Raw genomic sequence first — 23,920 nt, 5'->3', positions numbered from 1 at the left:
GCAGGCACTGAGGGCAGGGCTAGGTTTCCCCCCGGACCCCTGATAGAGAAGGCTTGGGATGCCCAGAGCTGCCCATGATGGCTCTCCCTCCCATGAGAACCTAGGAGCCTATGTACCTGCAGATGGGATTGCTGGGAACATGGGAGATGTCTGCACGGTGTCCCACGTGGCTGTCTGCCCCTCCCCTTCTTTTTATTGTGGTAAAATATGCATGACATAAAGTTGACTGTTGTAACCTTTTTAAAGTGTACGGTGCAGTGGCATTAAGCACATTTTGATGGTTGTACCACTGTCCACCATTGAACCATCTCCAAACTCAAAAGTTGAGTTTGAGTGTGCCTTGTGAAAATCCTCCACATCTCAAAAGTTGTGGAGATGGTTGAATGGTGGAGGTAGTGGTACAACATTCCTCTCCAACTGAAACTCTGTACGCATTAAACAACTTCCTGTTCCCTTCTGCTTGCTTGTATGATTTTTCTCTGTGTGTTTCTCTCTTCCCAACTACTTTATGGACTCCATGAGGGCTGGGCCAGGCTGGGCATATTCACCTTGGAATAAGAAAGAACACATACAATACACACAGGGCCTGGAAGAAGTGGTTGACACAATAGTTTCATTAAATAAATGAAAAATATGTAATATTATTTAACATTTGTTTGAAGGCTGAGTGACTTCTTGGACTAATAAATTCTAAATTTAGTGCTGAGACAGTGTCTGGCACATAGCTGGATCCAAAACCTGTTGACAGAATGAATGAAGCATTAATAACTCTGTTGCCCATAATAAAACATTGGCCCTTTATTGAGCCCTTACAAGTACCAGGCACTGTTAATACACAGAAAGAAAGATGTCTGGCACTCCATACATTTCCTTCCTTCCTTTCCTTCTCTTTCTTTCTTCCTTCCTTTCCTTCTCTTTCTTTCTTTCTTTCTTCTTTCTTTCTTTTTCTTTCTTTCTTTTTCCTTCCTTCCTTCCTCCCTCCCTCCCTCCCTCCCTTTCTTCCTTTCTTTCCTTCTTTCTTTTTTTCCTTCCTTTCCTTCCTTTCTTCTTTTTTCCTTTGAGACAGGATCTCACTCTGTTGCCTAGGCTGGAGTGCAGTAGCACGATCATGGCTCACTGCAGCCTTGACCTCCTGGGCTCAAGCAATCCTCCTGCCTCAGCCTCCTGAGTAGCTGAGACTACAGGCATGTGCCACCATGCCTGGCTAATTTTTAAAATTTTTAGTAGAGATAAGATCTCACTATGTTGTCCAGGCTGGTCTTGAACTTCTGGGCTCAAGCAATCCTCCTACCTTGGTCTCACACAGTGCTGGGATTACAGATGTGAGCCACCATGCCTGGCCTTCTTCTTTTCTTTGTAAGCATTATCGCATTTGGCCCTACAACTACCCTCTGAGATGACTACTTGTTTTATAAGTGAGCACAAGCTCAGTGACATCATGTCCCCTGCTGTGGTTACACAGCTGGCAGGTGTCTCCAGATGGGGCTGACTCCAAAGTTTGGTGCTTCCATATATATTTTGTGATGCCTCCCTGTGTTAATGAACCAAAACAGAATTTCTTAACATTTTTTGCTTTTTTTTTTTTTTTTTTTTTTTGAGACAGAGTCTCACTCTGTCACCCAGGCTGGAGTGCAGTGGCACGATCTCAGCTCACTACAACTCCTGCCTCCTGGGTTCAAGTGATTTTCCTGCCTCAGCCTTCCAAGTAGCTGGGATTACAAGTGTCTGCCACCATACCTGGCTAATTTTTGTATTTTTAGTAGAGACGGAGTTTCGCTATATTGGCCAGGCTGGTCTGGAACTCCTGACCTCAGGTGATCCACCTGCCTCAGCCTCCCAAATTGTTGGGATTACAGGTGTGAGCCATCGTGCCCGGCCTTTGCTTTCATTTTAATAAAACATGTTTTTCTTTTCTGATTATAAACATGTATTTACACTCTATTTTTTAAAATAAGGCATTACAGAAAGTGGAAATCTGACTTTTTAAGACTTCTTAGAATGTTCCCTCAAGATCCATGGCAACCCTTCCCGGGCATAGCAGATCTGGAATACGTGGCTCTTGTGGGCTCTTCCTTCTGGGTTGTCTCCAGGTCAAGGGATGTATGTATCCCATCGCTGACCTTTCTTTCTAGGTACCTCCCTCCCCACTAATCTTCAAAGATAACTGAGGGATGTTGTAAAGGCAATAAAGCCACCTCGACTTTCTCCCCCTAACCTGCATTTCCCATTAAGGCTTGTTTTCAACTCTACAGGCGGGGTTTTCCCCAGCCAGACCTTAGGTTATTTTCTGAGCTTTGGTTTCTTACTGGGGTTTGGGTGCAATAAGGAAGTTGACAAGTGAAACTGTTTTTTCCAGGATAGCTGAGCTAAGCCTCCTATCATTGGAGGAGCGGGGAGCAGCCCTGGGATGGGTGGTAACAGGTGGAGGCAGGTGAGCCAGCCCATGGCTCTCTGGATTGGCTGCCATGAGCTCAGTTCCTGGGAGATACTGTATATATGGACGGCCAAAGCATCTTCTGAGACACTCAGAAAATTGCCAGCACCAAAGTAGTGACATCTTCTCCCTGGGAGAGCTGGGTCTGACTTCTCATTGGACACAACTTCCAGCTGACAGGGAGCAGAGCCTAACACAGAGACCTCTTGTCTGAAGATCCCAGCCCAGGGTGTTCAGGACAGAAGCGATTTCTGTGGTCCAAGGTTGGTTGAACAATACCCTCTCCTTTGGGGGCGGGAGCAGTGGGTATGTATCTTGGGGTCCGGAAAAGAGTTTAGTCCTGGGTGTCAAACCAAGAGTCCAGTCCCAATGCTGCTTCCAGCATGCTGGGCCCTCCCAGAGAGGCAGTGGGGGTGGAGGTGGGGGAATCAGTTTTCTTATCTCTAAAAAGAGGGAGCAAGGTTCAATGACATTATCTCAATGGGGTGTTTCTCAAAGGGTTCTGGGCTCACTCGGACTTAAAACTCTGTATTCAAGTCCCAATCCTGCTTATTAGCCGCCACCCTGAGCAAGGAACTTCACTTCCTTGGGCCTCAGTTTTCTTGTCTGTAGGATGGGGCAGCATTACATAGCTCACCTGCTAGTTTCCCTCAGGATGTGGTAGAGGTCGAGTTATAGACTTTATGTGAAGGTACATGAGGGAACCCCCTGATAAATGAGAGGTGTTATTATGACCTATGGTTAAATTAAGGTTCTATGAGTTTTAAGGTTTTTGGAAGTTAGTCCAAGAATGGGGAAATCTTATTAAAATAACTCATGGTCTACTGCTCTCTTGGATGGGAATGTAGAGGCTGGGGAGTGGATTATAACCCACAGTCCTGACCGACTCCTCACACAGTGTTGCATTGCCCGTGGTCTTGGATAGAGGACAGAATGGGGTGGGGAGGGCATGTGTGTCTATACCTAGGCACACGTGATTGTGTGACTCCATGTGCATAGGTCATGGTAGGTGTGTATGTGAATGTGATTACCTCCATCAGTGTGAAATAGCAGGTTTCTCCCCTCTAAGTCCATGTGTAAGTGCGTGCATGTGTATCTATGCTTACATGAGGCCATTTGGTGTAGAATAGAGAATGTAGGATTTGAATCGGGAGAAGTGGGAGAGTCTCAGCTCTCTGCTTCCCGGCTATGTGACCTTGGGCGTGTCTCTTAATGGTCCGGAGCCTCAGTGCCCCACTGTTAGCCCATCTGATTCACTGCTCCTGGCAAAGATGAAATGAGATCACGTCAATGAAACGGCTCTCTGGACGCCGTGTGGCTTCATGAAGGTGAGCTGGTTTGGGTTTGCACGTGCCTGTGTATCATTTGTTTATTTCACAAACACTGAGAGCCTCCCAGGCTTAGGTCCCCTCTCATGGAATTTAGAGTTAGGACCGATGGCAAGTGGTGAGCTTGGTCACATAATTATTCCCTTACACGTGGGACAGGAGAAATACAGGGCGTCTTGAGTCCGTGTTGGTCTGTGGTGTGCACAAGTGTGTTCTGGTGGCACGTGGATGTCTGTGGTGTTGACTGTGGGTCCACGTGTGTGTGCCACACACTCTGTCCCTCAGGGTGCTGCTGTGGGTGTGCAGCAGGTTGGCTCTCTGTGAAGTTTCTATTGCGTGAATCATGGGGTGGAGAAGGGGAGCCGCAAAGTTATCTCCATGAAAGGCACCAGAGCAGTTAGAGAGTAACGCGGCCAGGTGAACAAATTAGAGAACAGCATAGAGATGAGGTCACCGTGCAACTTAGAAAGTAAACAACACACAGCAGCAAGCTTGGGGAGGGCAAGCAAACTTCCTGTTCCAGGGTCAGCTTTGTGAGCCTTCTCTGGTTCTTTGTTGCTGTTGCTGGACATGTCACCGGTAAATGTCACATCTTATCAGAAGCAGTCTTGTGATGCGCAGATCACTTGGGTATTTCTGAGCTGATTTGGACTTTGCTCTGACATCCACTTTCGGCCAAGGCAATAACAAGTTTACAAGATCAGCTGGGTTTCCGCATAGTGAGACCACGCTGCTCACTTAGGATTCCTGGTCTGGAGCACAGTCTGCACAGGGTGGGATTCCCTGGTGGTCAGGCTGAACGTAGTTGAGCACCTGGGGCACAAAACAAAAAAAGAAGAAAGGAGAGGAAAGTCTTGCTTTGATAAATCCTGGATAGCAGAATTTTATATTTGGAAAGTCTTGAACGGTTTAATTTTGGCACATGTAGGAAAGGGGAGGTTATTAGGATTAAAAGACAAGCTTCCCAGGGCTTAGAGACTGAGGACACCCCATCCGCAGAGGTTCTTCAGGGGTCTTCCTGGGGGCGTGTGGGTGTGTCTTCCCCAGTCAGCCGCACTGTCTCAATCCCTGGCCCAGAGCTGAAGACAATCTTTGGAACATTACAGAGGAGGAGCAGTTGGAGCGGGGGAGAGGGAGGAGAGAGCTGGACTGAGGACAGTCACAGCCACCCAGAGAGGAAAGAGAAAAGAATGAAGTAGGGCTGGTATCAAATGCTGAAGCACGTAAGGGAGGACAAGACATGGGAAGAGGCCACTGGATTTGGAATTAGGAAACCTTGGGAGACCCTGGAATCTCTTCGTTGGGGAAACTCTTGGATAGCAGAGGCCCCCTTCCTGCCTCTGGGCTGCAGCAGCAGCTGCGGGGGCTCCTGGCCTTAGTTCCTCTCATCTCCCCGCGGGCTCAGGGCACCGGTTATTCCAGGGAGGGAGCGGCCAAATCACCGCAGCTTTCCTGAAAAAACATCAGGGAAAGCATGTGCTGGTGGGATTGTGTTAATGTTCTGATCAGGAGGAGCAGCGTGTCCTTGGAATGTGGTAGGAGGATACTGCTGCCATTGGCAATGGCGAAAACCGTTTCCATAGCAATGACAGCTTTTTAAAAGATTACTGCGTCTCTCTTCCTGTTAACTGGGTAAGGAAGCGCCGGTCCTCCGTGCGATGGGTCCCATGGAGCCAAATCTGTGCAGACGGAAGAGAGGCTGAGCTGAACAAGAGTGTCCTGGTTCTGTGGTTTTGTTAATGAACAGCCTCTCTGACAACCCCATCCAATTTGCCCTGACCACAGGAACATATGGAAAATGCAGAGAGAACCCTGACACCGTTCAGTAAATATTTCTGGTCAGCTTACTCTTTTTTAAATGTGATCTTAAATCACATAGAACTTCAACCTAAATTTATCTTCTTTTAAGACCAAGTGCTTCTGAAGAGAGAGCAGATGCAGGGGAATGGGACATTGCTGTCATCACTGTGTACTCACATCCTTATTCCTGCGCATTCAGAGAAGACCAGAATATTCCCTCTGGGGGCACACACTGCATCTCGTTCATGATTGTATCCCTAGCACTGAGCATAATTTCTGGTGCAGAGTGGGTGCTTATTAAATGTTGAGAGAAATAAGTGAGAACAAACATAAATATTTTCCTCTATGATCTCTTCTCCTTATCCTACCCTGTATCGTCTTTGGAAACACAACCATAAGGCAGCCAGTCTCTGAGCCTTTCAGGAACATTAGTGAATTTCCATATAAGGTACAGATACATATTGCTAAAAGTTTCCATGTAGCCCAGATGTTCCTTTTAAGGAACATTAAACAACAAATAAGTCCTTTTAAATTGCCTGCCTCCTCCCCGACCTGATTTCTCATTTCCTCCAAGGTCGTCCACGTGTGGACACTCGGCCCCAATGGCCTCTGGCCTCGGCGACCTGGGGCTGCAATACCATCTGGTTTCCTTCCCATACTGGTGCTTGGAGGAGGGAAGACATCCCAAATGTTCGTGTCACCTTCAAATATGTGTGTTCCCATTTCTTTTCTTCTTTCTCTGTATCTTCTTCACTTTCCTGTGGATCCCACACATAAGAAATCGCAATTATAGATTCTTATTTTTGCCTCTAAGCTGAGCATAGCAATAGAATACATTTTAGAGTACATCCCATACCACTAAACATTACTTGGTCAATGCATGCTAAAGCTATAATCACAAATTAGAGCAGGCAACCTGTGGTCCTAAACTCCATAGGACTCTCCAGGGGCTCAGGTTTGGCATTCAAAACCATATTTTATTTTTCTTTTACCTTCCACTGAAGGAAAGAGGCTTTCTGAACAACTCTGGAAAAATTGGAAAGCCCCAAGAGTTTTAGATTAAAGACACGCAAATCAAATGCACTGCCCACACCCAGGCGGGCTTGAAATGCTGCCCAGGTGGGAAAGGTTTTTTTTTTTGTCATTTTTCATTGGCCGCTGCTTCATTCTGGATGGAGAATGGAAGAGCCCCCACTGCTCTAAGATGAAATTGGCCCGAAAGCACTGATTTCATGTTAACTACACATCCAAAGATACCTTACGTATTGTGCCATTTACTAAATGTGTTATACATCTATTCATTTGTTTAATAAGTGCTTATTGAGTGGCAGTGATATGCTAGACATTGTTCTAGGCACTCAAAGATAGAAGACCTAGCAAAATAAACACAGGAGATGGAGAGAGACTCAGACAGGAAACAACTAAACACATAAAGACACGACATTGCACACCACCAGGCCGTAGGGTAGGAGGGGAAAGGGTGTGCTGATGGGGAATGGGCAGGGAGGGCCTCGATGGGAAGGTGACAGTTGAGTACAGCCTCAAAGGAAGTGAGGGAACAAACCATGAACAAACTCATTCTTTCCATGAGGGAAGAATGTTCTAGAAAGAGAGACTGGCCAGTGTGAAGGGCCTGAGGCAGGTGGGCCTGAAGGACAGCAAGCAGGGCTGTGTGCGTGGAGTGGAGTGAGAGAGATGTGGTCAGAGGGGTGATGGAGGCTGGGACATGTGGGGCGTGACAGCCGCTTTAAAGACTTTGAGTGAAAGGGGACCTCTTGGAGGAAGGGAAGTAACTTTTGTTTTAAAAGCCCCCACAGCTGCAAAGGGGAGAAGTTACTGTAAGGAGGGCAAGAGGAGAGCAGGGAGGTCAGTTAGGAGGTGGTGGTAACAGTTCAGGTGAGTGCAGATGGGGACCTAGAGACCACAGGGGGCCGTCGGGGTGAGGACAGGCTCTATGAGAGTGAGGCCAACAGGCTCTGCTGATGGGTCGATGTGGGAGTAAAAGAAAGAAAGGAGGCCAGCAGTGGCTCATGCCTGTAATCCCAGCACTTTGAGAGACCGAGGTAGGTTGATCGCTTGAGCCCAGGAGTTTGAGACCAGCCTGCACAAACACAGCAAGACCCCATATCTATTTTCTAAATAAAATTATTTATTTTTTAAAAAAAGAGAGAAGTCAGGGGTGACTTTACATTTTTGGCTTGAGCAGTTGGAAGAAAAGAGTTGCCACTGACGGAGCTGCCTCGTGGAATATTCATGACAGCCTGTGAGAGAGGGCAGGGCTCAGGCATGCTTCAGATGAGAACACGGGGCCAGAAAAGGTGCCTGAGCTGCCCAAAGTCCCAAGGCTAGTGAGGGGCAGGACTAGGCCTCTCGCTCCGGCTGTATTCGTTTTCCATTGCTACTGTAACAAAAGCCCCCAGACCCAGTGGCTTTGGACAAGATGAATTAATTATCATGCAGTTCTGGAGAAGTCCCAAATCAGTCTCGATAGACTAAAACCTAGGTGTGGACAGGGCTATGTTCCTTTCAGGGGCTCTGGAGGTGCGATTGACCAGCCCTGAGATCTGAGCACAATCTTCCTGTGGTCCAGTTTTATCCTCTGGAAAATGAGAATAATGACCCCCATTCCCCGAGGGTTTTTGGGGGAATTTGCACAAGACAACAGCTTTGAGAAATTGTTGACACTACTCATGTTAGTGGGCAGGGTGAATGGGCCCACTGGTCAGCACCAGGAGCCAACTTCGGTGTGCCTAGGAGGCCTCTGCTGAGGGAGCTGTTTGGCCGGGCGAGGTGGCTCATGCCTGTAATCCCAGCACTTTGGGAGGCCGAGGCAGGCGGATCACCTGAGGTCGGGAGTTCAAGACCAACCTGGCCAACACGGTGAAACCCCATCTCTACTAAAAATACAAAAATTAGCCGGGTGTGGTGGCGGGCACCTGTTATTCCAGCTACTCAGGAGGCTGAGGCAGGAGAATCGCTTGAACCCAGGAGGTAGAGGTTGCAGTGAGCTGAGATAGCACCACTGCACTCCAGCCTGGGCAATAGACCGAGGCTCTGTCATAAAAAACCAAAACAAACAAAACAAACAAACAAACAAAACAAAACAAACAAAAAAACTAAGGGAGCTGTGTGTTTTGGTTGCAGCCCGATGGAGAATCCAAGGTGCCCAAGGAGGCCCCTGGCGGAGAAGAAAGCCAGGTCTCTGGACAGGCCGCAGGCCCCCGGGAAAGGCTCGGAGTCGTGGGACTGCCATTGCCTCTCCCTGCCCACTGCCCCCTCCAGGAAGGCGCTTCACTGGACGACCAGTGATTGGGCCAGACATTCAGACAGCCCAGCTCCATCTGCAGAGGCTCACTGCACCACCGCTGCAGCCCCCACTCCCGAGGAGACCGGAGAGTTTCTCCCCAGCGAGCAGAGGCCTTCGCAAGACACCAAGAAGGGGTGGCTGAAGACCATGCTGAACTTCTTCGTGAGGACGGGCCCTGAGGAGCCCAGAGAAAAGGCCAGCAAGAGGCCAAGGGGGAAGGAGGGTATCTCCCAGCATCCGGAGCCCCTGGAAGCAGCAGGGGAGCCAGCCCTCAGGAAGAAAGCCCACCACGACAAGAAGCCCAGCCGCAAGAAGCAAGGTCACAAGAAACACGCGGCCGAGGTGACTAAGGCAGCTCAAGACCAGGAGGCCAGAGGCCAAGAGGAAGGGTTGTCCAAGGCAGCTGCTGCCTTGCGCTCCGGGGAGGCTGACCTGGGCCCAGCTCGCAGGGGTGAGCGGACCGTGCCTGTTCCTATGGCAACCCCTAGGGTGCTCTAAACTTGCTCCAGGAGCCTCTCCACAGAGGGACAGGGATGGTCGGGGGAGCTGTCAGGGGCCGGCACCGCTGTGACTTCCTTCCTTCCTCCCTCCCTCCCTTCCTTCCTTCTTTCCTTCCTTCCTCTCCTCCTCCTCCTTCTTCATTCTCTCTTTTCTCTTTCCTTTCTTTCTCTCTTTCTCTCTCTCTCTTCCTTTCTTTATCTCTTTCTTTCTTTCTTTTTTCTTTTTGAGATGGAGCCTCTGTCGCCCAGGCTGGAGTGCAGTGGCATGATCTTGGCTCACTGCAAGCTCCTCCTCCAGGGTCAAGTGATTCTCCTGCCTCAGCCTTCCGAGTAGCTGGGACTACAGGCACCCACCACCACGCCTGGCTAATTTTTGTATTTTTTAGCAGAGACAGGGTTTCACCATGTTGGCCAGGCTGGTCTTGAACTCCTGGACTCAAGTGATCCACGGGCTGTGGCCCCCCAGTGTGCTGGGATTACAGGTGCGAGCCACCACGCCCGGCCCACTGTGACATTTCTTTGAGGTAGAACAGCACCGTGGCTGAGCGCTCCAGGGAGAACCACTCTCAGTGCCGCCGTTCACAAGCTGTGTGGCCCAGGGAGGCAGCTTTCCTCTCTAAGCCTCAACTTTTTTCATGGATAAAATGAAGATAAATATAACGTTACTGTCTCACGGAGTGGCCACAGCCCACAGGGAAAGTGCTTAGTGCACAATAGCTGTTATTGCCAACTCCTATAGTTTTAGGAGCACAGACCTAGGAGAAATGAGAAAGCAGGGAGCTGGGTGAGGAGTGAAGCCCTGCTCCCACCCCACTGGTGCCTATGTGTTTCTGGGCTGCTGCTTCCAAGCCTTGGTTCTAGACTTGGCTCCATCAGGAGTAAACTTGCTGTGTGACCTTGAGCTTGAGCTGCTCCCTCTAGAACTTTTGATTCCCCACATGTAAATAAGGGTGCTGGCTCCCAAGGTGCCTTCCTATTCTGCCTCCCAAGGCTCTGGAGCTGAATGCCCACTGGCACCTAGAGGGAGGGGGGCTCTGCCTTGCAGCACTCAAAACTCAGTGTTTATGATGGGGAGAAGACTGAGGATTTGCAGGGAGGGGGTTAGCGAGAGAGGTGTCTTGGTGGAAGCAGCCTCTTCTCAAATACAAATCTTAGTGGGTTTCTGATTTTTTGGTTAAGCCTAGAGCGGGCTGCAGCAGCGCCTGTTGCACTGTGAATTCTGTGCTGTTTTCTTGTGTTGATGAACAAAGTCAGGAGAATGTCACTGACACACGCACATACACACCTACATACCCATTTGCTTTCGTCTCTATTCCAGGTGGGGAAGATTCTGATCACCAGTCCTTCCTCATCGAAGTGGATGGTACTGGAGCTTTGGATGTTTCTCCCCATGCCACAGGTCACCAGCAAGAAGAGGAGCTCAAAAAGCCTGACCGTGAGTCGGAATCTCTAGTGACCTTTTTGCCTGTGGCTGAGGTGGCTGTTACTGAATGAGACGGATTGTTCTGAATGATCACTGAGACCTTGGATGGGGGTTCTCAAAATACATGCACTGGCCTTTCTTGCCTCTTTTGGTGCTTCTGGCCACGTTTGCTTATTTTAGAATTTCACAGAAGGGAGGCTGGTGAATTGGAAATGCTGCTGGCAAATGCTTCTGCCTTATGTGTTAATGAAAACGGAACTTTTCTTAGTCTTTTAAAATTTATTTTACTTTAAAAAATATGTAGAGGAATGAAAAGTATCATTCAATGCTTTGTATACTCACAGTTGTTTACACGATGCCACAACTTGTATACTTATAGTTGTTTACACTCTGCCAGTTTGCTTTGTGTGCGTATCATTTCGTTGCTGAATCATTTTGGAGTAAATCATGCCTCATCCCTAAATACTTAAACATGCATCTCCAAAAAATAAGTACAGTCTCACACAAAACCACAATACCATGAGTGCTCCTAATAAATGGAGCAAAATCCCCTATTCATCTAATTCCCTGTAAAAAAGATGAGCATATTTTATCATATATGAAATGAAGGAGCTATGCATATGTCAAAGAATAACTAAGAGGCATTGAGTTAGTTATTTTGCAGCTAATTGTTTTCTTACATGAGAGGGAACCAGCTGGTAGCTGAGTCAAGCGACAAAAGCCAAACAATTTATAAGTGACAGGGAAGTTAGGAGTGAAAAAAAAAAAAAAAGCAAACCCACAGACAGCCTGGGAACAGGGAACCTTGTTTGCATCTCTTTTCATGTAAACTCATCAGCTGGCACCTAGCAGAGGACAGTGTGGGCACATTGTCCTTGAATAGGCTGACTGGGGTATCAAAGGAAACCATTTCCATTGTCAGTGGCTTCTCCGTGCAGACATGGGGGTGTGGCTGAGGCATCAGCGTGGCAGGCTGTCTCTGTGTCATGCCTGCCGACGTCCTTTCATCCTCCACCTTAGTTAGCCCAGGTATCTACCATTTTCCCACTGGAATTTTGCAGGTTGGAAGATCAACATCAGCCTTGCAAAGTGTTCTCAAGCCCAGTCCCTCATTTGACAGCCTTCTGAGGGAGGCAGGACAAAGATTATGACCCACATTTCACTGGGAGAGATAAAGGCCCAGAGAGGTTAAGAAACTTATTCAAGGTCACACAGCTTACTGATCCCAAAGTAGACGTTCCTAGATCTGTGACTTTCAAAGGAAATAGTGGGGCACAGGTTGAATGCCTAAAGGGCTGACCTGAAATTTCCCGCATAAAGTGTCATGATTTGGCTTAGTGCCTTCCCCGGTGGATCTTCGAACCTTCTCTCAGAAGAACCTGCCCCTGGGATGTGGTGCTTTCCCTCCACTGTGTGGCCTAAAGAGTTGTTTAAGAGAACTATCCAAGATGGTAATTTAGAAGGAGTTGTCTGTGCATTTAGAAAGAATAACCGGATGCGTTTGCTTTCTTCCAGAGGATGCTATCATTCAGATGATAGTGGAATTGCTCAAAAGAGTGGGAGACCAGTGGGAAGAAGAGGTGAGGAGTAAACTTTGCAGGTCTCCAGGGGCTCTCTGCCTTCTCCTCCTCGTCCTCTGCCAAGCTCCACCTGTCCTTGCAGGCCGGGATCTAGTCCCTTCCTTCCCTGAAGCCTCCTTCTGCAGCTTCAGAACTCAGCCCTCCCCCTGCTCTGGGCTCTGCTGCCTCCCCTCTCTCGGGGCCATCTTGCAGCTTGGCTGCTCTTCACTTGCATCCAGAGAGCTTTCCCCCTCTCCTCAGTGTCATGAACCTGACCCAGTTTTTCTCCTCTCCCCAACAGCAATCTCTGGCCTCACAGCTGGGGGTGGCCCTGCCAAACCCAGCACCAGCTGTTAGGAAGAAATCCCAAGAGAAAAAGACAAGCCTCAAGAGAACCTCAAAGACAAACCCCAAGAAACACGGCTCCGAGGAGGCCAAGAGGGGGGCTGCAGATGTTTCCAGTCCAGAGGCCCGGCCACCCAAGAAGTCCAGCTTTCTGCCCCTGTGTGTCGGCGGCCATCGGCCTTCCATCTCCAGCAGCTATGGTGAGCAGGCTCTGCAGTTGCCATAGCAACCCTGCAGCTGCCTCCAGCTCTGGAACCTTCCCTGGGGATGGAATTGACCATTTTAAAGGTTGCGTTGTGCCTGGTCTGACTTTTGCACTCTGCCCTGAGTCGTGTGAGGATGACTGTGGGAAGACAGAAAGAATGCCAGCAGGTCACCTCCACACACAACACCTCAGCGAGGTCTAGGCAACCCCAATAAGCCCTTGATGGAAATTATGTTCCGGGATTTCCCAACCGTCCACATTTCTTGGCCGCCTCAACTTCTGCACCCTGGCAGGGAGGGGAGTAGTGTGTGCAGGAAGGAGCTGGAGCAGGGGAGGCAGGAGACCTGGGTTCTAGCATATTGTCTATGTCATTCCCCATCTTTGTGCCTCAGTTTCTTCACCTGTAAAGTGAGACATTTCCCTGCTGCATATCTATAACTCAATCAGTCCTCACAGCCATCAGATGAAGTGCAACTATTATCCCCACCTTACAGATGAAGGACCTGAGGCTTTGGGAGGTAAAACAATGTGTTCAAGGCCACATGGCCCATGGATGATGGGGCCAGAGCTAGAGGCGGAAAGGATCAGACAAGTCATTCTTCCTGGGCGTCAGGGAGAACAGGTCATCCTGTTAGGTCATCCCGGCCAGGAGAATTTACATCTTAGAAAGGAGGGAGTGACGTTTAACACCAAAGAGGGGAATTTCAGGCCCATGGGGAGATATTTTCATGCAGGGGGATTCTGGCTATGATTCATTAATTCATGCCGTGGGACCAGGCCTCTACTATTCAACTTGTGGATCAAGTCAAAACGGTGGAGGGAGGAGAGGGCAGCAAAACCCAGGAAAGCCAGTTCTATGGAAGCACAAAGGGATAAGGGAACTTGGTCTGGGCCAGTAAATCAGAGACACAGCCCTGGCCAGCAGCTGTCTTCCAGCCCCATAAGGCCTTAATGTGATCCAGCCACGGAGCCCACTTTTAGTTTGTGCTAGCTTCTGTGCATAGTTAACAGCCCCAGACAGACAAAACACACCCTCGTTTTCCTTCTGCTTCTCAGGCTTGGAAGAACCTGAAGTCCAGGAGGCCCCATCTACAGAGGCTGGGGCTCCAGGTCCCTCCGTGCTTCCCACCCCATTAGAGAGCCAGGAACCTGGAGAGGAGCTTCCGCTGGACAGAGCCTCGGAATACAGTCAGTACTCCTCTCTTTTTCTCCGACACCCCTTGCAAAACTTCTGTTCTGACTCCCCCACTTGCAAAGAGACACTGAGCCAGAGAAGGCAGTGACCTGTCCAGACCTCCCTCTGAGTACAGCAGGCTGGGGAGGCAGCTTGGGGCCCAGAGCCCAGGCCCAAGCCAGGCTGCCTGTCTGAACCTCGATAAATGGCGATAGTGTTGGTGCTTACCCTGATGAGGCAGACAGGAGGCAAAGGGAGGAAAGTGCTGGCCCACACCAAGGGCTTGGCCAATGGGGTGATCTTATGGACCTTGGTTTGAGTCTGGGCTCTGACCCCTTTGAGCCGTGTGGACTTGGGCAAGTTACTTCATCTCTGGTCTCAGTTTCTTCATCTGTGAAATGGGGGCAGCAAGTACCTGCTTTCTAGAATTGTCGGCAGCATTTAGGGCAGCCCCTGTTAGTGGCTAATATGTGTTAGGTGCCATTTGTTGCTCTTATTGTCATTGTTGGGTGGCCCAGCTTGAGAGCAGAGCTCAGAAGTAAAGAGGATAGAGACAGGGGTAGGGGCCTTGGGAGGGAAGCTCAGCTAATGGCAGCTGCCATTGCTGTAATTATTATTTTACCATTGGCAGAGCCAGGCCTAGAAACATATATATATATATATATATATATATAATATCACCGTCAGGTCTGAAAAGACCTGGAAAGATCTCTGCCCCCTATCCCCTGCCATTCTGCCTTGTTTGCTTTTCATAGAAAATATGCCTTGAAGGGAAATTCTGCCTGGACAGGGAGAAGGTGCAGGATGAGGGCACCTGTAGGGAATGGGCCTTTCCAGATGGCCCTGAGGGGCCTCCTCCTGGGTGTCTATTTAGAGGCCGTCATTGGTAAAGTGAATATGTATCCCATGAAACCAGCTCTGCCCTCAGGCCACCTCTGGCAGCTCTTTAGCCCCCTGGAGAATCACCCAGGGAGCCACCGGGGCATTAGGAAATGAAGACTGACCGCAGAAGAGCTTTTCTAGCACCAAAGTTAACCATGCATGTTGATCTTTTTCAGAAGAATTCATTCAGAAGATCATTTCCATGCTCCAAGATGCAGAAGAACAGCAAGGAGAGGAGGTGAGGAAGACGCTCCCCATGTAACCCTGACCTCACTGTGGGCTCCCCAACCCTGCCTGGTGTAACAACTTCCCTGTCTCTGCTGCTCTTCTGTGTCCTACCAAAGCCCTGCTCCAGTCCCTCCATTTTTTTTTTTTTTTGGAGACGGAGTCTTGCTCTGTCACCCAGGCTAAAGCACAGTGGCTCGATCATGGCCCACTACAACCTCCACCTCCTGGGCTCCAGCGATTCTCCTGCCTCAGCCTCCTGAGTAGCTGGGACTACAGGCATGCGCCACCACACCCGGCTAATTTTTGTATTTTCAGTAGAGACAGGGTTTTACCATATTGGCCAGGCTGGTCTCGAACTCCTGACCCCTGGTGATCCACCTGCCTCAGCCTCCCAAAGTGCTTGGATTATAGGCGTAAGCCACTGCACCCGGACCCAGTCCCTCCTTCTTGAAGCTTCCCCAGCCCCCTCCAGACCACACATATTTCCCCAGCACTGAGCATCAACCACTCTTCTCTGGGCAACGCCTGCTAGCCCACCGTGGCTCTCTTTCCCCATCTCACCTGAGATCTCCTCAAGGTCAGGGGCCCTGATTCAGTTTCTCTCATCTCCCCCACAGCAACCTCAAGTCCAGCAGGAAGAGGTGGGTGTAGAAAACCCGGCCCCACACTGCAGAAGGAAATTTCAAGAAAAAAAGTCAAGCTTCAGGAGAGCGTTTTACCATAAGAAACACACCTCCAAGGAACCCAGAAGAGCGGGGGCAGCAAGGGCTGCCAGCCCGGAGGCCCGACGACCCAAGAGGCCCAACTTTCTGCCCCTGTGTGTTGGTGGCCATCGGCCCTCCACCTCCAGCAGCCTTGGTGAGCAGGCCTGGTGTTGCCATGGTAACAGAGGCTTCCTCTTGGGCAAGTCTGCTGTGTGGCCTGTCTGTCGTTGACAGGCTGGCATAGTGGAGGATGTCCACTGTTGTGGAAAGCCCTGACTGTGTCTTTCCATGCTGAGTAGAGTGGGGGGTGTGGAAGTGTGGGGAGAGGTGAGGGTCCAGGTGCCAGCAGGACCCCCCCCCAGTAGGCCCTGCTCACTGCACACGCCCTCCCCTCCCTCTCCACACACAAACACTTAACAACAAATGTGATGGGAGATCCGTGCCACTGTGCATCAGAATCACCTGGCCAGCTCATAGAAAAGCACAGAGACCTGGGTTTGATGAAGTAGGAGATGGCCTGGGCCTGTTTTTTCACTACACCAAAGCCTGAGGGCCACTGGTGTACAGTAATTCCTCTGACATCACAGAGTGCCTACTACCTGCTAGTTTCACACATATTATCTCATTTAACCTGCTTGCAACCCTGTGAGGTCAATCTTATCACTCCCACTTAACAGATGGAGAAAGTGAGGTTCAGACAGGCTAAGTGACCCAGAAAACCTGGCAGAGGGAAAGGGTTCATTTGGTGGGCCCTGTTGGCACACCTGTTTTAACTGCGCCCCTCCCAGACTGAGGAGGCAGAAAGGGTTGGTGGGCGAAAGTTAGGTTTCTGGAGAAGGCCAGGAGTGCACCATGAACTCCTCTGAGGCAGAGCCAGGGGCAGGAAACTCACCGAGGAGCCTGGAAACCAGCCCCTGCTTATGCCTGTGCCTCCGAACAGCTTCTTGTCAGGAACTAGATTCAGCTCTCTGCAAAACACTCAACAACTCTTTTTTTGCCCTAGATCCAGAAGATCTCAAGTGCCAGGAGCCCCTGCCCGCAGAAGGGGAGCCAGTTGTGATCTCAGAAGCACCCTCCCAGGCCAGAGGCCACACGCCAGAAGGGGCACCTCAGCTGAGTGCAGCATGTGAATCTAGTCAGTAACACCCCTGCTCTTACCTGGACAGCTTCCCGGGTGCTTCTCTTCCACATGGAGTTCACAGGCTGAATAGGGGATGGTTCTGAGGAAGGAATGGGGAAGGCAGCAGGCGAAGACCCCAGGAGACTCTAGGATGGGGCAGGGGGCACAGGCTTGGCGTTTAAACTGGTGCTGTTGGGGCAGAGTTGCACGTAGAGGACACCTGTCTATCCTGTGGAATGTGATTAACACCCCCATTCGTTTGCTTGAATGTTTCATATGAAATTCCTAGCTTGCTCCGGGTCTCATAAGCAGTGGTGTGCTGGCAGACAGGCTCTCCAATGGGAGAAGGATGCCCTACTTTGTAGCATTTGCAGATTTCCATGGCATAAATATTTTTACCTTGGCTGATTTCAAGCTGCTAACAGTTTATAACAACTAGTCCACAAATGAATTAGCCTGGCATGGTGGTGTGTGCCTGTAATCCCAGCTACTCGGGAGGCTGAGGCAGGAGAATCACTGGAACCCAGGAGGCCGAGGTTGCAGTGAGGCGAGATCATGCCACTGCACTCCAGCCTGGGTGACAGAGTGAAACTCTGTCTAAAACAAAACAATTAGTCCACAAATTTCCTGAATATTTACAGTAAACTTAGTACGAGTAGGCCCTGGCACACCGCTGCTTAGAACACAGGTGGATGGGTGCATTCCTAATGGGTCAGTAGCCCTGGCATGTCCCCTCCCTGCATTCTGATGTGCTGCTCCTCGTCCAAACTCCCATTCTTGACTGTGCTACCCTGTAGCCTGGATAAGGGACACTGGGAGGCCTCAGTTTCCCACCTATCAAATGAAGCTGAATGTGGTTACAGGTGAGGCCCAGCAAACCAGAGTCCCTTCTATTTCTATAAAGGGAACCCAAACAAGTCTCTCACACTCCAGCTCTAGTTTAAGGCAAGAATTGTCTGGGTCCATCATAACTAATGTGTGTGCTGAGTTTTAGAGAGAAAATACTGTCTTTCACAGGTGGGTGTGTTGTTGCAGCACTTTGTTTTTGGAAGGGAACTGGGCATCACCCAGTCAACAGTCACTCAATCCTCCTTTCTTTTCCTTAGAGGAGATCATCATCCAGAAGCTTGTGGCACTTCTCCAAGAAGTGGATGGCCAACTGGGGCAGCAGGTGAGCACCACTCAGCCCTCCCCAGGCCAACCCCAGGGCCTCATCTACCCACAGCTGAGACCTGGGTTCCATCCCCAAGTCTGCACCTCTGGGCAACTTTGAGCATGTCCTTTAACCTTTCTGAGTCTCGGTTTCCTCTTTTCCAAAATGAGCGATAATTACCTACTTGACCAAGCTTAGTGCATGTGTAGAAAACGCCAGACATGTAGCAGATGAGGGAACTGTTTAAAATAACACAACGCTCATGTGGCCTCCCTGCCCCAGCCAGGACCACTCCTGTCCAAATCAGCTATTGAAGTTCGGCTCATGTCCCCTGTCCTTGGAAGCCTCCTCCGCCCACACCTGGCGACTCCTGGCCCCACCCGCCCGGCTGATTCCATTCCCTGTGGTCTCCGGGTTCACTCTCGGTCTTGCTGTGCTCTTCAGCATTTATGTGGTCTGTCATTCTTTCAAGCTTGTTGATTTTCCCTGATAGGCAGTCTGTAACAGAAGGTTCCCCACCCTTGGAAAACACAGTCTATTTTGAGAGACAAACACAGATCACATGTGAAGAGGTCAGGTTAAAGATGAGTAATCAGCATAGCGGATGCTCTGGGTGCCTCTCTTCACCACCAGAGTGCACGCTGGTCCATCCAGCTGCCAGCACCTGCCTCCTTGTGCCTGAGGACCCAGGGCCATTTTGCAACTCATGTGGGGGGCAGAATTAACAGCCTCCACTTCCCCATGAGCAACCCTCAACCAATGGCTGGTGGGAGTTGGTGGATAGAGACCCCAGCTCCCTTGCCTTCGTGGGGTATAACTGAGGAATGTGCTCTCAGCTAGCTCCCAAGGTGCCCTGAGTGGATTAAGCTCCAGTTGCCACCCCCTGGGCCGCCTTCCCATTCTTGTTCCAGGTCTCATTCTTCCATCAGCATTTCCTGGGATCATTTAATGAATAAAATGCCTGTACCCAAGTCCTTGTGTCTGGGTCTGCCTCTGGGGAACCCATTTAGTTATTAAGAGAAAGGAGCTTGTTGGAAGAGGCTTAGAAGGAACTAAAATTCCTCTAACATCTGTACTAAACATTCCTGTACTAAACATTTTATATAAACTCTCTCATTTCCTTCCCCACCCCTCCAATCCCCGCCCAGCAATCCTGGGGCTGGGTGGATACTTTACATTTTATGGATGACCAGAGGCTCACACACATAGTAAGTGCAACTTAAGCATCCCAATTCTAGGCTGTTATACGTTTAAATAATAAAGTATGATTATTTGTCAAATATGGAATGGCTAGGGTAGACGAGAAGGCTCTGTGGGGTGTTTGCTTCTGAATTATCTGAGTCTAAAGACCTGTACTTCCACCCTTGCCCTCTACTTTGTCCTGCTGCTTTGAGCTGGACCTTGCAGAACAGATTCTGAGAGGCTAGGGGCAGTGGAGGGATGTAACAAGGGGAGCTCATCCCAGGGACAAGGAGTGCCCCGCCTGGCTGCATGGAGTTGTGGGAGGGGCAGTTGGCGGGAGGGGTACTGCCAGCAACACTAATGACCTGCTTTCATTTCCACTTCCAGATCAGGCGCCACCCAAGCTTTAAGAGGTTTTTTTACAAGTTCTCGGACTCCTCCCTCAGCAAGCTGGTAGCCACCCTGCACAGCCAGGTGGCTCACTCCTCTAAGCTGGACAAGAACCGCGCCAGGAGACTCTACCAGTTTGACGTTAGCTTAGCTAACAAATTTGCTGGCAACAACAGCCACGCCATGTGCATCCTCATGGGCCTAAGAGACCACTACAATTGCACCCAGTTCCCATACAGGGAGGACCAGCCGGTGAGAGAGGGCGGGGAAGACAATGGCAATGTAGCATGAGTGACAGCAGGCTCACATCTGGCCTCCAGTGGGATCTACTTATCCTCCTCTCCCCTCCCCTGCTCAGTTCAGAATTTTTGGGTCTATCTCAAATGCCACCTCCTCACTGAGGCCTTCTGAGACAATTCTAAACCATGACAACCTTTTTCTTTTCTGAAACCTCACTGATTTTACTCCATAATTAGCATCTTCTTTATTTGGCTCTAGTCTTCAATTACATGTACATTTCCATGCTTTTTGATAGAATGGCATATTGGACTGGCTACGATCTTAGCTTGCATTGTTATTATTTTGTGGGCTCTGTTGCTTGGCTTCTCAATTCTAGGCTGTCATAAAATGTAAATAACAAAGTAAGGTTATCTATCAAATAAGGGGTGGCTGAGGTAGACAAGAAGGCTCCATGGGCTGTTGGTTCTGGAAGGCTTCCAAGAGGCGATCACTCACTGACCTGGCCTTGGTTGCTTAATGAACAGCCTCTCTCCTGCCGTCACCTTCACTGTTCTGAGTGCATTTATGCTTTGCCTAATAATTTCCCCTCCCCCAAGTCTCTGAGATATTCCCTTCAGAGATGATGCTTGTCACTGATTTTTTTTTGAGACAGGGTCTTGCTCTGTCACCCAGGCTGGAGTGCAGTGGTGTAATCACGGTTCACTGCAGCCTCAACCTTCCTGGGCTCAGATGATCCTCCCACCTCAGCCTCTCAAGTAGCTGGGACTACAGGAGCATGCCACCACGCCTAGCTAATTTAAATTTTCTTTTTTTTTTTTTTTTTGGTATAGAGATGGATTCTCACTATGTTGACCAGGCTGCTTTTGAACTCCTGGCCACAAGCAATCTTCCCACCTTGGCCTCCCAAAGTGCTGGGATTACAGGCATGAGCCACCACACCTGGCCTGATTTTTTAAAAATTCTGAGCTTTTATATTTTCTGGTGGACTCTGATAAAGATTTCTTCATCCTTTTCTAATTCACTTAACATAACCTGCTTACAAACATTTGACCCAGATCCACAGCGTAGAAGCCTCTGAATGAAGGTGTGACTTTAGAGGAATGAAATGTTCTGTTTGCTGGTGTTGGACAAACAGGACCAGAACTTCTACATCCAAGTGGTCCCCTGGGAAACCTTTTGCAATGATGCTACTATCACCCGAAACACTTCCGTCTTTCTTGGAATTACGTTTAGAAGCCATTTGAAAAGTCTCTCAAGAGAGCTGGCTTATTTCATGGTAGTTGTATCTTGTCATTCAAATGCTCTCCTCTACTTCGGTTCATTTTCCTGGTGGGAAATCCTCCTTACCATGGACCTCTCTCTCTTCTTGGCCTCACTGTCTTCTCCTAGAGAATAGGAATGTTACAGATAATTTGCCCTCTAGGGTGGCTTAGGTAATAGCTTACAGATCGATCTGAGTTATTCGTGAAAGATATTATAGAAACATCAGTTCTGACATCCTCAGTTGCCCTGACTCCATCTTCTGGTTTTACTAACCATTCATTCATTCATTCATTTAACTGGTAGCTATTGACAGCCTCCTATGTGCTTAGTTGTGCAAAGGGCTGTGAGGCTCTGCGGAAGGTTCTGCCTTCAAAGGCTTCATCTGCCAATGGAAAAGACAACAGTTTGATGACAAAGTTAAATAGCAACCAAATACCAAATGAGTGGTAGCTGAGGCCCATGAAGCAAGTAGGTCCTGGGAGCCTTCCAGGAGGTGGAGGTGCTGATTTTGACCTTTGAGAATGGGGAGGCTGTCTGGGGAGAAAGAATCAGGAGAACAATGTCAGCAGGAGGTGTTGCAAGAACAAAGACCCAGAGATGGAGGCCAGGGTGGGGTGTCAATGGGATAATGGGAAGTCTGTTGTTTCCAGAGTGAACCCATAAATAATTGAGCTGTGGCTAACACCTATGTTCTTTTTCTCTTCCCAGAACATCACAAGTCCTGAGGTTGAAAGTCCAGATTGAAAGCTGTGTCTTGCACTCAAATTCCCTTGAACTAGCCAAACGGTTCGCAGCTTTAGCCAGGAGACCCTGAAGATGCTCTGTGATGTCCCAATCCCTGCTTCACAAACGTGATGGAAGACAAGAGCAGACAACCATTCTGTGTCCATACCCTAGTATCTGAGAAGCACAAAGCATTCTTCCACAAGGCAAGACACAGAGGCCATGTCTGGGGAAATCAGCACTGGACTGGGAATGAGGAAGACTGGGGCTGTACCTGCTGAACCTACCCCAAACTTGCTGCATGACCCTCTACACATTCCCCCTCCTCTCCAGACTTTGGAGTCTAGGATCCCACCCAGAAGGTCTGCTGATATTTTCTCAGATGTTCATTTTAACTGAGTCTAGTTTTTAAACTAAATTTTTATTTAATCTCTAAACAGAACATCCACATGCATCCAAACAGATGTACATCGAAGTGTATCCCATCATTTCTTCAGTTGACCAGTAGTTCTTCATGCTCATATGGATTTGTAGATGCCTCCCAGGAACTCTGCAGGCCCAGGATGGAAAGACCTAGAGAATGGGGACACTTGGTCTCTCAGAATCCTTCTAACCCTGTGTCCTGTCATTCTATGACTAGAGAAATGGAGCTGATACCTTGCACCTCTCCCATCTCATGGGATTGGCTAGGAGTCAGTGAGAAAATGGATGTGAAGAGTTCTGAAAATTACCTAGTGCCATGTCCACGTAGGCACTATAGCTTCTTTTGGGTAGTTTTCAGGAAGTGGAGGAGGGCTTCAATGGGCTGGACTGCCATGGATTGTTGCACAGGGGTGCACTGCTCAAGAGCACCATACTCCAGGAGGTACTATTCATGTCCTAGACATTGTGGATTTGTAGATTTATCATGACAGTTTTGCAGCTGGTAGCAGTAACATGTCTTGAGAAAAGGGCTGTTTTTTTGTATTTGCACAAAGGTGAAGTGTGGGGGTGCCAGAGGCTCTGCCTTCTGTATAGCTCAACAGTTTCAATAGCTTGACTCAGATGTGAAATTTGCCACATGTTCATATCTATGTGGAGGAAGGACAAGACTGTAGACAGACAGTCGGCTCCCTTGGACACTGCCCGGAACATGTGGTCATGGGGGAAAGGGTGTTAAACCTGGATGGCAAGTGAGATCTTGTGACCCTTGGGGACATGGTATTGCCATGTTGAACCTGCTGTCGCACCATGGGGTAGGACTGGGGAGGAGGAGCAGTCTAGAGCGGAGAGGCCCTGGGTGCTTATATGGGACTGGCCTCCAACCTGAGGCACTGGCTTCATAAGCTCAACTCAGCCTATCCAGAAAGCCATTTAGTTTTTATTGCTGCTTCTGAGAAGTGGGGGAGAGGTGAGCTATTTGTGGATTTGTTTTAGGCAGTGTTCACAATCATAGCACCTAAATATGAAGGATCAGAATAAGTTATGAAATGAAGGTCAGGAACCTTTTGTACATAGTTTCTTATTTGGAATGATGTTCTTTAAGCCCTATGAGTATTTGGTATGTGCTCCTGATGCTGGCATCTGAGTCTCGTTTTTGTACCGTGTTATTTGAGCAAATAAATACATTAACTTGCACAAACGTGTGATCTGGGTTATTCACCATTGAAGCAAGACAGATACCCACCTGCCACATCTGTGACAGTCTGGTGCCTGCAAGGCTGTGTGGGTTGGCCTCCTTGTCCCTGCCTGGATCACCTCCAGGTGTCCCATCCTTGGAGTGCCAGCTCTCTGTTGCAGTAAAAAAGTGTCCTGGGCTGGGTGTCAGAAGACTTGGGTTTTAATCCAGCTGCCCCCAGGCTGGGTGACCCTGGGGACAAGATACTTGCCCTCCAGACCTGACATTCTACAACTCAGTGACTCTCAATGTGACAGTTCATTGCATGTCCAGGAAAATCGGGAGCAGTACTGATTCCACCTT

At 49.2% G+C, this 23,920-nt stretch overlaps 1 protein-coding gene across 2 annotated transcripts; it reads left to right on the top strand.

The window, feature by feature from the left end:
* The first annotated feature begins 2,364 nt into the window (after positions 1 to 2,364).
* Positions 2,365 to 23,578, top strand: BNIP5 (BCL2 interacting protein 5). Of its 2 annotated transcripts, none has more exons than XM_004043894.5 (12): positions 2,365 to 2,697; positions 8,707 to 9,320; positions 10,688 to 10,804; positions 12,308 to 12,372; positions 12,653 to 12,896; positions 13,958 to 14,089; positions 15,134 to 15,195; positions 15,803 to 16,043; positions 16,893 to 17,024; positions 18,116 to 18,180; positions 19,732 to 19,986; positions 21,946 to 23,578. In XM_004043894.5, exons 2-12 carry the CDS (start codon positions 8,711 to 8,713, stop codon positions 21,979 to 21,981), a joined length of 1,959 nt encoding a protein of 652 aa, XP_004043942.4. In that variant the 5' UTR covers positions 2,365 to 2,697; positions 8,707 to 8,710; the 3' UTR covers positions 21,982 to 23,578. The 2 variants fall into 2 exon arrangements, with proteins under 2 accessions (XP_004043942.4, XP_055246267.1); XM_055390292.2 differs by having other exon boundaries at positions 2,524 to 2,697; positions 15,137 to 15,195; positions 21,946 to 23,575.
* Positions 23,579 to 23,920: the final 342 nt, after the last annotated feature.

The sequence above is a fragment of the Gorilla gorilla genome, chromosome 5 (assembly GCF_029281585.2).
Source record: "Gorilla gorilla gorilla isolate KB3781 chromosome 5, NHGRI_mGorGor1-v2.1_pri, whole genome shotgun sequence".
NCBI classification, from domain to species: domain Eukaryota; kingdom Metazoa; phylum Chordata; class Mammalia; order Primates; family Hominidae; genus Gorilla; species Gorilla gorilla.
Note: the sequence above shows the minus strand (reverse complement) of the source record. Positions and strands in the feature narration are given on the sequence as shown.

What these genes read in the sequence shown, in the direction of transcription:
- BNIP5 (XM_004043894.5), top strand. Translation starts at nt 8,711, where the DNA reads ATGGAGAATCCAAGGTGCCCAAGGAGGCCCCTGGCGGAGAAGAAAGCC. An exon ending in AAGAACAGCAAGGAGAGGAG is followed by an intron (nt 15,196 to 15,802) that starts GTGAGGAAGACG and finishes TCTCCCCCACAG; the next exon opens with CAACCTCAAGTCCAGCAGGA. An exon ending in CTCCACCTCCAGCAGCCTTG is followed by an intron (nt 16,044 to 16,892) that starts GTGAGCAGGCCT and finishes TTTTTGCCCTAG; the next exon opens with ATCCAGAAGATCTCAAGTGC.